Here is a 12,602-nt window from a genome sequence, read left to right on the forward strand (position 1 = left end):
CGCTTTGATCATAAAAACCTCGATCTGGTGTGTCAATAAAGAACAAAATAAACCTGGAGAGAGGAAACACACACGTCCAGCTGCGAGTGTGTGAGATGTTGAAATGTTGTAGGAGTCCGACTCGATACAGGAAGCCGTCGGAGCGGCGCCGCACTCGTTCACGCTTCAGTCCACCGGAGGAGGTTCTGCTGGCAGCAGCTGGATCTGTGACGTGTCGTTTAAAACCATTTACACACTCTAATTAATGACTGATGATGTTCAACAAGGACTCTTTAATTACATTTATTGAATCTTAACGGAAGATTAGTTTATTTACAACCTCAGTCGTATTTTTTAGGAGTTTGTCGACGTCGATGCCGCCGGTTGTCAAAGGAAGTCGAGCTGAGATATTTCAGTTTCACCTGCCTGATAAATAAAACATTAACCTTTTATAACGTGTTCAAAAAACTGATTGATATTCAGATATTCAACTTTTTGAAAGCTTTTTAATCCCTTAATTTCTTCTCAATCGAAAAAAGTGTGAAACAACCAACAAATTAAACTGAACACAGACACGTCATCCAATCATCATCGAGTGTTTAACGTCCAAGTCGAGTCTCGAGTTATTTACTTTCTGTCGAGTCAGGTTGTAAGTGTTGTTGGGTGATGTCACCAGTGGAACATCGTGATGGACGATGACATCATAGAGGCAGCAGTTGTGTGTTAGCTGACCAGCGTAGCCGCCGCTGTTTCCCGCCATCGCTCTGACATGAATCTCGACACTAATCTCTGTGGCAGGTTTAAAAGCGTCCTCGTCTCCACGTCACGTCTGTAACTGAGCTTTGTCCAACCTCATCTGCATAAAACAACGATGGCCGACTAGCCAAGGATGCTAAGCTAAGCCACGCTGATGGTAAAGTAAATCTGACTATTCAGTCGTTAAGGTGCGAGGATGTTTTGCAAATTCAAATATTAAAAGTCAGAGGCGTCGCAGAGCTTCACTGCTTCGTTAGCTGAACACAGAAGAGTTCAGGTTGTGGCTTCATGACAACACGAGACACATATTATATTATATTATATTATAAATACGTTTGGAAGATCGCTGCTGCAGGTTGGACCTGACAGAACTCTTATGTGGCCAGAAGTATTTGGACACCTGGACGTCAGATGTTGAACCTGCTGCAGGGATTTACTCCGAGTCCAGTTCCCCGCGGCACAAAACTGGGAAACATTTCTATATGAAACAGGAAAAGATATTTCCTCAAAGAACACTAATGTTTAAAACATCATTGTTCCCTTTATTAGAAATAACCAGACCAGTAAGAACAGAACCACACAGGCAGGGACGTCTACAGACTTTTACTCTCGACAGGAAACCCAAATAAATCTTAGAAAGGAAATGTTGAGTTGAGTTTAAATGTCTGAAGCTTCAGTTTTGTTGTTTCTGTTCTGTTATAAATGAGGAGACTTCTTTACCTTCATGAGGTTCAGATGAACATAAAGCTTTTATTCTTTGTGAATCATTAAAAAAAATCCAACAAAACGTTAAAGCAGTGAACCAGGCTGAGCAAACCATGTAAACAAAACCAAGAAACATGAAGAGAAATTACAACGAAAACACTGATTGTCAGTTTAAAAAAGAATTCGGACATGCAGACGATGTCGGTACGTCGATGAGATTAAAAAGATGAGCCCGTAAAAAAAACACAAAAGGCACAAAGATCCATCACCAACGTTAAACATCGTTCACTCACACGGACAAACACGAACACACGCGTCTTAAAAACATCAAACTACAGCGAGACTGAAGAGTTTCACTTCGAGGTGAAGAGGAGGAAACCAAGCGGCACAGACGTGGAAACGTAAACATGAAAATGAAGAATAATGAAGATGTTTTATGTGTTTGTGCAAACGGCGACTGTGACAGAGTCCGTTTCTAATTTCTGCAGACTTTCCATCAGACATCTGGACTTTCTGCTGAGTCGATAAACACAAATAGTTTCTGGCAAGACGTCGGGAGTTTGTGCAGCAACAGAACCAGATATTTCAAACACAACAGAAGGATATTCTTCCTTCATTTTTGGGACAACAAAACCAAACATCAGGACTTCTGCAGCAGTCTTTTCTGCAACAAGTCTGATATTTATAACAAGATGTCGGGACTTCTTGCTGCCGTCTTTTAAAACAAATATTTTTAATACGACATCAGGACTTTTTGTAGCTGTCTTTGAGGAAAGGACACCCGGTAACTTAGGCCAAAAGAGGATATTTTCCAAACTCATACTAAGAAGACTTAACCAGAACTTAACAACAGGACTAAACTTAAAAACTTACAACAACATGATACAAATCTGTAGTTTGCAGAAAGGTACAATCTCAACATTTATCATTAAAGACAGACAGAAGAGAGAAGCACTGATGTGACCTGACGAGCTGCAGAGTTTTAGAATTGCTGAAAAAACCTCCAGGAATCTGTCGAGTCCAGATTTGTTCGAAGTCAGAGATCGAGCGGTGGCGATAAAAAAAAACAAAAAAACGTCGGCAGCTCTTCGACGCACGAGCAGAAAATCTCACAGTCGCAGTTCCTTAAAAACAGTCGAGTCACAGCACATTAGCTTTCAATTTAAAGTGCATCACAGCAGCTGATGAGAAAGCTGCACAACTCAGTGAACTACTGTACGCCGACACTCCGTCTGCATTTTAATCCACCTCCACTGTCGAAGCACTGAAACACAAACGTGTGAAAACGAGTCGTGTTGCAGGAAACGGCAACATTTCAGACATTTAACAGACAGACTGTGATAAATATCCAACATATGGGACCTGGTGGAGCTTGAATAGTGTCGATATCTCACCCTGAGCTGCTTCCATTTCTGAATCTAAGTTTAATACAACGAAATCTCTCGAGAGGATGTTTGAGACGTCACAAAGAAAATCCATCCAACTTCATGTTGGTTATGATTATCGACGCTTTCAGACGATACAAACAGAGAAAAACAAGTTTGTGCTTTGAATATGTTGCTAAAAAAGTTGAAACAAGTCAAATAAACAAAAAAATTAAATCATAAAGAACCTTTTTTAAACATTTGTCATCATCTCACAACGTTTAGAGAGCTCAGATATGATCCGATATGAACGAGGTGTGCAGGAAAAGACGATCAAGGACAAGATGGAGGTTATTTTCATCAGCGGGACACTTTATGACGACAGAGATCTCCGTTTGAACTCCAAACTGTCATCCAATTAAAGTGCGTTCACGTGGCGTCGGAATAATCAGAAAAACGTTATTTGAACGCTCTTCAAATCGGAGCAAAAACTCTGAACATTGGGTCGATCGTAACGTTTATATTTCCATGTCGCTCTCACATCCCGACATGAAGATCCCGTCAGAAGAACCACTTCAGAACTCGGGAAACTGGATCGTCGGAGGAGCACCTGAATGCAGCACGTTCACGATATCCTACATAACACAAACAGTTCACTCAGAAACATTTCTCACCATCACTGGACTTTAGATTCAACACTTTTTCATCCTATAGTGGACGATTCTGGTGGTACTAAATAATCGAGTTGTCAACTATTAAATTAATCACCAACTTTGCTGATAATCAATCGATCGGTTCGGCCCTCCGTGATTATCACAGTCAGACTAAACAAAGCCAAAGATTTGATTACAAAATCCACAGAAATAAAGAAATTACACTGGATCATTAGTGAACCAGACGACCTCAGAAACAAGACGCACGAGGACGAACATCTTCACCGGATCGTTCACACAAAATCAATATTTAATTTTCTAATAGTGATCGTGATTATCGTGATACTGAACACCTGTAGAAACAGTGAAATTCTCTGATTCCAGCTTGTTAAATGTGAAAATTTTTTCTTTGGGTTGTGGACAAAACAAGACATTTTAAAGACCAAACCAAGAAAATAAATTGACAGAGAAATAAAGTTGCAGAAAATAAAAAAATAAAATTGAAAATAAAGAAATGAAAGCGCAGCAGGTAACAAGCTGCTGTTTGTTTAAGTTTCATGAATCGATCAGCTTCAGTTTCCTTCACTGCAGCATCGAAAGCTGAAGTTTCATTTTTACACAAAACAAACAAACAAAAACGAAAAAAACCTCTCGTGGTCTAATTAGTTTTACTCGGATCCATCTCGCAGATTTTTCTCCCTCCAGTCGAGATTTTCTTCGTTTGTGGTTTTTCCAGCAGCAAACATTTGCTTCCAAAAAACAAAAAAAACCTCTGGATGATCGACGGACCAGACGGTGAAGAGGAAACTACTTTCCTACTTTTTCTTTGTGTTCTTTTTGTTCCTGAGGTGAAGCAACCCAACGAGAGCGACTTATGAAACCAGACAACACAAAATGAGACCGGTAGAAGATTAAAGGTGATAATGAGGCCGATCAGCTGAGCTACAGTCGTGAAGCTCTGCTGTCTGAACACTGTATCCGGAGCTGAAACTCTGCGGATCAGCGTCATCCTGTCAGGTGCCGGAGCCGTGTGATAGATACAGCGAGAGTCTGACAGAGTCGTGAAGTGGTGCTGAGCAGTAAAAGACGGAGACATGCCCTGTGTGTGAACTACAGGCGCCACAGCCCGGTGACAAACAGAGACGGAGCTCTTCCAGGAGGCCGATCTGTCAGCGGATCTGTCACCGCGCCGGCGTCATTGTTCACGAGGGGGACGAGGAAGATCGGAGGCAGCCGCCGCTGAGGGATGGATCCACGTCAGACATGAAAGAGCGATCACCCGCGACTCGCTCCTGTTGGGGTTCTGTTCCGGTTTCATTATTGAGCTGTGGAGACGTCGAGCAGTTTAGCAACCGAAGCGCGAGTCTGCAGGCGACAGGCTCTTCGTTCTCGTCGCTACTCTGCTTACATATATTTTTATTTGAACATTCGTCAGCATCTTCACACCCGTCCTGTTCCCCAGTGTGAGATCTGAATGAGGGTAAATGAAATAAACAGCTGTAAGATGGGCAACACACAGAACCTTCAACCTTTTCCATGTTTTTGTGTCTAATACCAGTAAAAAGATTGTTATTTTTACGTATCTGCCAACATTTTTGGAAACAATCACATTGAGATAAACCTTCTTAACAAGAGTAAGATCCTCCTGGGTTTTATCAGAAGCCGCCAGACTCCATTTGCAGAAACGGTAATTTTATCGCTTTAAAACACGCTCCAGTCAAACTCGACTGAAATACACATTTCTGTCGAGAAACTCACCAGAATCATCCTGGTTTATTTTTCGGCTGTGGAAAAAATCACCAATTATGAAGATCTGGTCAAAAAAAGTCCGACCCGTCCTTCGCTCCTTTTCTTATAAACTGCATTTTACTACAATAAAATCGCTGTTTTTGCAAATGGAGTCTGGCAGATTTGTTCAAGGTTCATCTCCATCAGAATCCTTCTCATAATTTGGACACTTAATGATCCTTATTAGTCACTTTGACACAAAAACATGGGAAATTAATGTTCCAGGTTGACTTTTACAGATTTCCCCCTTTAAGGCACAAGTCTGCTTGAGAGTGTCGGATCATCAAACAACACCCAGCTCCACTTCCCAACATCCAACCTTCGACAATCAAGTCAACTTTGTGCATTTTGTACGACGTTTCTTTCAAACTAGTCAGATACATTTTTAAAAAGTCGTGTAAGTGCAAACTCAGACTGTTTGTTGACAAAACATCCGTTTAATAAATGATCCTTCTCTGTTCCCTTTCACTGTCGTCATGCACGGCTCCAGCTTCAATCGATGGAACTAAAACAACTTGACATTTGGTCCCTTTTAACACATTTGATAAATTACTCTTAATTACACGTAATATATGCAACAGAAGTCCCTTTTAAAAAGGCACACTGTCCAACCAGCAGAAAGTAAGGCCTCGTGTACAGAAACGGAGAGACTGGCCGAACAGACGGAGAGAGATTTGTTCTCGTTCTCATTTCCTGGTGTCAGTCAGGATGATGTTGGCTGTGACGAACATGAGGCACGAGCCGGCCCACAACCAAACAAACCACACCCAGAAGGCGTGGCGGAAAGGAGACCGGTGCTTGTTGATGGCATCCCTGCCCACCACGGGCTCCAGATGGCGCCTGGCGTAGTACACGAGGCAGGCGGGGACAATGTACTGGATCCCTGTGCCGGCGTAGGCTCCTGTGATGCCCACCAGGGACTCCAAGTTGTGGGTGCAGAAGGCCACCACGATGGGGGGCACCAGGGTGATGAGGGGAAACACGACGCGGTCCACCACCCACGGGTAGGTGCCCCCGTCCCGGTGGAACAGGGTCTTCCAGTTGTTCCGCAGTGTGACGGCGATGATGGGGAAGTTGGTGCTGATGGTGAAAACTGGAAACAGGCCCAGGAAGTAGCGCAGGAACGGGATATTCAACACGTCGCAGTTGTCCGTGAAGTTCAGCGTGTACATGTCGTGCAGCAGCGAGCTCTTGAAGCAGAAGATGGCGGTGAAGGAGAGGAGGACGTAGAAGCCGAGGATCAGGACGTAGTCCGCGAACACCAGGGTGCCGACGCGCTTCTTGTCGGAGATGGGCGTGACCAGGGAGGGGAGGGAGTGCTGACACATGAAGGAGTAGACGCACACGCCGAACAGGTTGGGCACCCCGGAGAGGGTGGCGACTGGCGGGGTGCCTTCACCGGTACCTTTACCGATGCGGATGAGAGCCAAGATGATCATCATGGTGAACGCTGCGAAGAGACAACAGAGGAGACGGAATTAGGAAAGTTAAAGTTCACATGAAAAACAGGCAGCTAGGGAGGATTCAATGCAGGTAATGATCGCCGTGTAAACAAAGACGTAAAAGACGTAAGAAGCCGTAAACAGACAGAGAGGGAGACTGGAATGTGGAGAAAAGGCGTGTTAGTGTCTCGTATCTGCAGAGAGTTTCTGATTTTCTCTCTTTGTTGCTGCTCGGGACGCTTTATGAGACTCAACAATCAACTGTCTTTGTGGTGCGTTCAGGAACAGCTGGGACAAATCCTACTGATTCTACCTTTAACTTTAATAGTCTTTGAATTCTGTTAATATGACGTGAGCTTCAGTTAGCTTTGACCACAGATGTCTGAGTACATGTCAGAGCCTGTACTCGATTACTTTTACTTCAATACTTCAGTACTCTTACCAGAGTTCTTTCTGCCTCTCGGCTGTTTCTCCCACAAACATGGGATAAAAAACCAACCAGGAAACATTTCACATCCTGACGTAAAGCCACTGTAACCAGGCGCAGATAGAGGAGCCTCTCGGTGCGTCTCCACCTCCCGCCGTTCGCATCGCATCTCCAATCGATTCCTGGAGGTGCCTGTCTGGCGACCAGTGCGAGCGTGACTGAAGGAGCGCTCCGAGCGTGGCGTGCAGTCCTGTTACGGGTCTGACAGTCGCCCTCTCACCTCAGCGCACACTCAATCAGCCCGTGACACCAGGAGTTAGTCATAGCCCTGTAACTTTCATCATCATGCTGTCCTTTAGACACAGGGTGACATTTAGGAAGCACCACTCGGACCGTAATTTGCCACACGTATGCAGGAATGATTCTATAAAGCACGCTTCCAAACGGACCCGCCTGCCGCCTTTGATGGAAATTCTTAAAGAGCGGGGGGAGGCACAGCAGGTCCGAGAACAGCTCCTGCTTCTAGAGAAGGTTAAAAAGCTTTAACAAGGTGGAGGGGAAGTTTCAAACAAGCTCGATTAATCAGCTGTGTGCTCCTGCAGCGGCACTTTAATGTGCGTCAGGAGGATAAAATTCATTCCAATTATCAGGGACGGACGGTACGAAAGGGAAGGAGAACGGAGGCATTCAGGACGGAGGTGAGTGTCCGGAGAAAAGAGTGGAAGTGTCTGAGGAGGGTTAATAAAGAAATAATAGCACGATTACGACTTTTGTTATATGTGGTTATCACGAGAAGAAGTCGAGGTGGAACTGTTAGAGAGTACGTTACAGAGACAGAATATCAAGAGACAGAAACAAAGAAAAACACGATGTCGGATTTATTAAGAAGAGACATAAAGCAGAAATACAAGAAGGAAAACAAGCACTAAAGCATGAAAACACCTGAGAACAACCTGAAAACACCAGTCTCATGTTTTAATGTACGTGGGTATTAACAGAACCGGATTATTGACGGATCTGGATCATCACACTCTGGTGTAATATCTCCTTATATCTGTGCTTCTGTAACTTCATTCATTAAACAACATCAGCCTTCTTAGACTCTTTTCCCGAGGATGATTTGGCACCAAAATTAACTAGCAAAACACAACACAGCTGTTAAAAAAGTGAGAGAAATTAACCCAAGAAATTAACGAATATGTCGAAGAACACGTCTCGTAAAGTGAGAAGAAAGTCACAATACATCAGTTCAGCATCGACATCGCAGCACGGTTCTCATTTTTCATGTCTAATATTTCGTATCGTCTACTTGAGAGTTTGTTTCCTGCATTCACGGTGAGCAACAATCACTCACGATCAGTTTAATAAATCAGGACACGCTTTGATCGCCTGATAAGATGCATTCCCCGACAAAATCAGCCCCATTTTTTCTAGAAGGATAAATTGATTTATACACGTTATCTGGAGGAAATTCCTCATCACAGGAAACCAAAGAATGTTTGTTCCGGTATCGTGATGCCTTCAGAGGAGAATCGAGATCGTAATCATTAACAAGGAAAACAGATGAAGGCTTTCAGATGATCACAATAACTTTTGCAAGTTGCCGTCGTCCTTCGTTTGTTTTCTGTGGGATATAAATCGAGGGGAAGATGATCTGAAAGAGAAATAAATCCTCCCCTTTTGTTTCACACTCGTATCTGAGCAGATGTATGCACACACCAGAGTCCACAGTCGGTGAACCTGTTGCACCAGTGTTCAATATTTAATGCATCTTTGGCTCCCGTCCAGCGTAATCTCTGGCTCCTCCACACACTCCGACCCTGAAGTGGAGAGGTCAACCGGCCGGGCAGCACACCAACTTCCAAGGACGAGGACGAGGACGCAAAGACGAAGAGCTGCAACTACAGATCATATTCATCATCGATTCATCTGCCGATGACTGCGGCGAGAGCTGAACCATGTGAGAATGGAGGATTTTAGTGTTTATAAGAAGAATATAAACTGTTCCCTCACATCTCTGTCTACACAATAGATTATATAATCAATACGACACATTTTACTGAGATTTATCAAATGTTTATATGACTGTAGACATAACGTGGGTGCTGTTGTCATTGTTGTTGTTGTGAATATGTATTTTCCGTTTGTTTACTTGTGAGGACGCCATGAAGACGAGATGGGGATTTAAATAAATCAACAAATCAGTTATTGATCACTACTAATACTGCAGAGACTCTTTAGAAGACTGGTGACGTCATTTGGAGCCAGAGGATGAAGTGGAGAAGTGTCGTCATTTTCTTTAAACATGACGATGATCGAGTTTGCCTGTTTTGAAGGAACAACAGTCCAAAACCTGAAGATGTTCAGCGACTGCAAATATAAGAAATTGTCTCAAACGAGGAAGAAAACGAGGCTTGTTTGTTTTTCAAAAGCACTCAACACAAATATCTAATTTCCCGTCTGATATAAGACAAATAAAAGAAGCGAATTCTCTCACTTGAGAAGCCGAAACAATAAACAGATAAAGTGTTAATTTTCTGTCGATCAACACCTCAATTAATCAACTGATGCTCGCAGCTTTACAGGAAGTCTGAGGATTATCTCCGTGTTATTTGAGGACACCACAGTCTCCACGTGTCGGCCATGTTTCAGACCCTTCCTCCCTGCATTACTCTCCACTCCTGAGCCGTCACTACTTCCCATCTGTCTGCTCCCTTTGCTCCTCCTGTCTTCTTTCTCCTTCAAACCCCTCGTCTTCTTCCCACCTTTCTGTCTGTAATGTGAGCTATACGTGTGAACCACCTGTCTGCCGGCTGTACACGAGGGAGGAAGAAAGAAAAGGTGGGGAGGACGGGAGGGGAGAGAGGGAAGCTTCTCTCCTCTCTGACACCAACGCTCGCAGGAAGGAAACAAGCATGGGGCTTTTAATTAAGAGTGCCTCGGGGTGGTTGGCCGCTAATACGAGCACCTTCCTGCAAGTCCAGCCAAGATTAAGATGCTGCAGGAGAGGACAGAGCGGCTGGTCGTACTGGTCCGCTCCCAGTTAAATGTGGCTGAAGGTTAATACCTAAATAATTTACCCAATCCGTCCAAATTGCAAAATCTAAAGCATAACATTTCTCCCACAGATTCACAAAAGGTTTTATGCTAATCGGCAGGCAGGGGAACTCATTTATCTTACTTAAGACACAGGAACTAACCCCTTATTTTTCAAAGAAATTGAAAGTCAATCAGATGGTCGAGAGGAGCTGAACAACCAGGAACAAAGCCACCACGAGAACGAAGCGTTTCATAATGTGCTCATTTGTCACCGACTCTCGGCTGCATCGCGCCCACACGAGGTGGGAAAATCACGGCGGCCCGTGACAAGTTTATCGCGCTCATCTACGGCGATGAATCCCAACTGAAACGAGGGCAAACCGGCTTTGAAGCACCGAGGAAACAGATCCAGTCGCATTATTCAGGAATTATCACAACGTATATTGAAACCAGCAGCACGTACCAAATGAAACAAACGTCTGCCTTTAATCTACACTTGTCATCTCTTCTCACAGCTATCATCTCCTGTCCTCTCTTTATAGTCTTCCCTCTCATAAAACCGTCCCTTAGTCGCTATCTAGATGGAAAACTTCCTGCTCGTCTCTTCTATATGATTGGAAATTGATGATCTTTGGGACTGTTTCACTGTTTTATGAGAGATGCATTAATCAAGGGAAACCCTGACATATAAGATGATGGGAGTTTTGCAGCGATGAGTCATAAAACCCAGGAATCCAATACCTCTTGTCTCAAAGTCAGAGGGTTTCTGGTTAATCTGTTTTGTGACCTCAGAGTAACAGGGGAAAACACTTATTTTAGTTCTTTATGTTCTTATTTACAGCAACTTTGTGCTTTTAAAAACAGTAAAAAAAATCTTGTTCTCAAGTGGAAAAACAGCGTAGCCAAAGAGCAAAATGCATCAAACTACATAAACCTGCATTATTTCCAATTTAGGGCTTTAGAATATATAAAGTATATATTGTTGGATTTGTAATCTCATTGGCTACGTGATGCATTAATCATCCGGAGGCTCAGGAGAGAGAAGGAAGAAGAGAGAGTGGATTTACATGATCACTTGTTGGCTGTTGGAGGCTTGAGGGCGGGCATAGAAGCTAATTTCTGCTCAAATGAGCTGTCAATCAAACGACTGCCTGCGTGTCTCACATCTAGGGATGAAGTTCGTTAATAGCACATTATATAGAGTTAGATTTTTACTTTCAGTGATTTTATTTTCTCTTTTGAGGCTTTTCGTCGAGGGAAACGATGCGACGCCAACGTATATTGAAACCTGTAACACGCACAAATGAAATATACGTCCGCCTGACATCCTGTTTTAATCTAAACGTATCATTTCTTCTCACAGCCATTATTGCCTCTGTCTTTCTTTATAGTCTTCCTCCTTATTATACACTGACAGGATGATGAAGCCCCGTTAAAAGATGTCACCGTCTCCCTGATGAAGTCTCATCTCACCCACCTGAACCTCCATCCATTCAGACGGGACGAGCCGGTCACCTCTGCAGATGTCTGTCAGGATCTGGTGATTACACACACTTTCAGATCGACACCGCGGCAACAGTCCCCAGTACACTTGACGCGCGACAACAGGAACTGAGTAAATTGAGCGGGTGTCAAACAGCCACATATCACGTCAACATAACTAGTGGCCGTCCATCTTGCAGCCTGTGATTTATTCTACCTAGATGGGGATGGCAATGACCTTGTGAGGAATGCTTCAACTTAACAACCCTCCAGAGGAGGCTCGTACAGCGGTACTCTCGCTGGTGGCAAACAAAGCTGTTGCTGTTCATCCAAGGCTGGCGCGCACTCTCAAAGCTCCAAGGAGTCATCGAGTGAGCGCGGAGAAGGATTCTTCAGCGGTTATCTCAGAGGAGATGGGATTCCTCGACTCAATTAATGAAGAGAAAATGGTGGGAGGTGAGAGGTGATCAATCTCAAGTGCGACGGAGCACGAGAAAGCTGCGAGTTGGGGGGTCTGGCTCCTCGGAGGGGAATGACTCGGGACACTTAAACGTGAGCAATTCATTGGTGATAGCGAGAAGGTCAAGGACGTCCTCGGCTGTGCTTTCATGTGAGAGCGTTTCAAACGCAACGTAAGGTCGCGGTGACGCTGCACGACTGTTTTCTCACCTTGTTTGCCAATTTAAACATCTCCCCCCCTCCAGTGGGTTTAGAGCGCAGCAATCATCCCATCATTAATTAAGAAAGACACTCCTTGAGCACTCTTGGATAATCTCTTAGGCAATTAGTAGCTCTGGCCCTTAGCCCAGCTCTCACCAAGGTCTCAGGGTTTTTGACTCCGGTGGAGCTCGATCACTTCAAACGCATCACGACCGGCGCTCGCGGGGGCCTCCGCTGCCGCGTTTGGTAGGCGACCGGGTGATAAGAAGCCGTCTTGCCTCGTAACAAGTTGTGTGATCTCAGATAG

At 44.1% G+C, this 12,602-nt stretch overlaps 1 protein-coding gene across 2 annotated transcripts in view; it reads right to left on the reverse strand.

Annotated features, from left to right (window-relative positions):
• Positions 1-4,276: 4,276 nt before the first annotated feature.
• The window catches only part of tmem104 (transmembrane protein 104), a 64,857-nt gene continuing 56,531 nt past the window's right edge, over positions 4,277-12,602 (reverse strand). For both annotated transcript variants that reach the window (XM_030408590.1, XM_030408589.1), the window contains exon 10: positions 4,277-6,695. In XM_030408590.1, coding sequence (XP_030264450.1) covers positions 5,932-6,695 — 764 coding nt within the window. In that variant the 3' untranslated portion in view covers positions 4,277-5,931. The remainder of the gene's footprint in view (positions 6,696-12,602) is intronic.

The sequence above is a fragment of the Sparus aurata genome, chromosome 23 (assembly GCF_900880675.1).
Source record: "Sparus aurata chromosome 23, fSpaAur1.1, whole genome shotgun sequence".
NCBI lineage: Eukaryota > Metazoa > Chordata > Actinopteri > Spariformes > Sparidae > Sparus > Sparus aurata.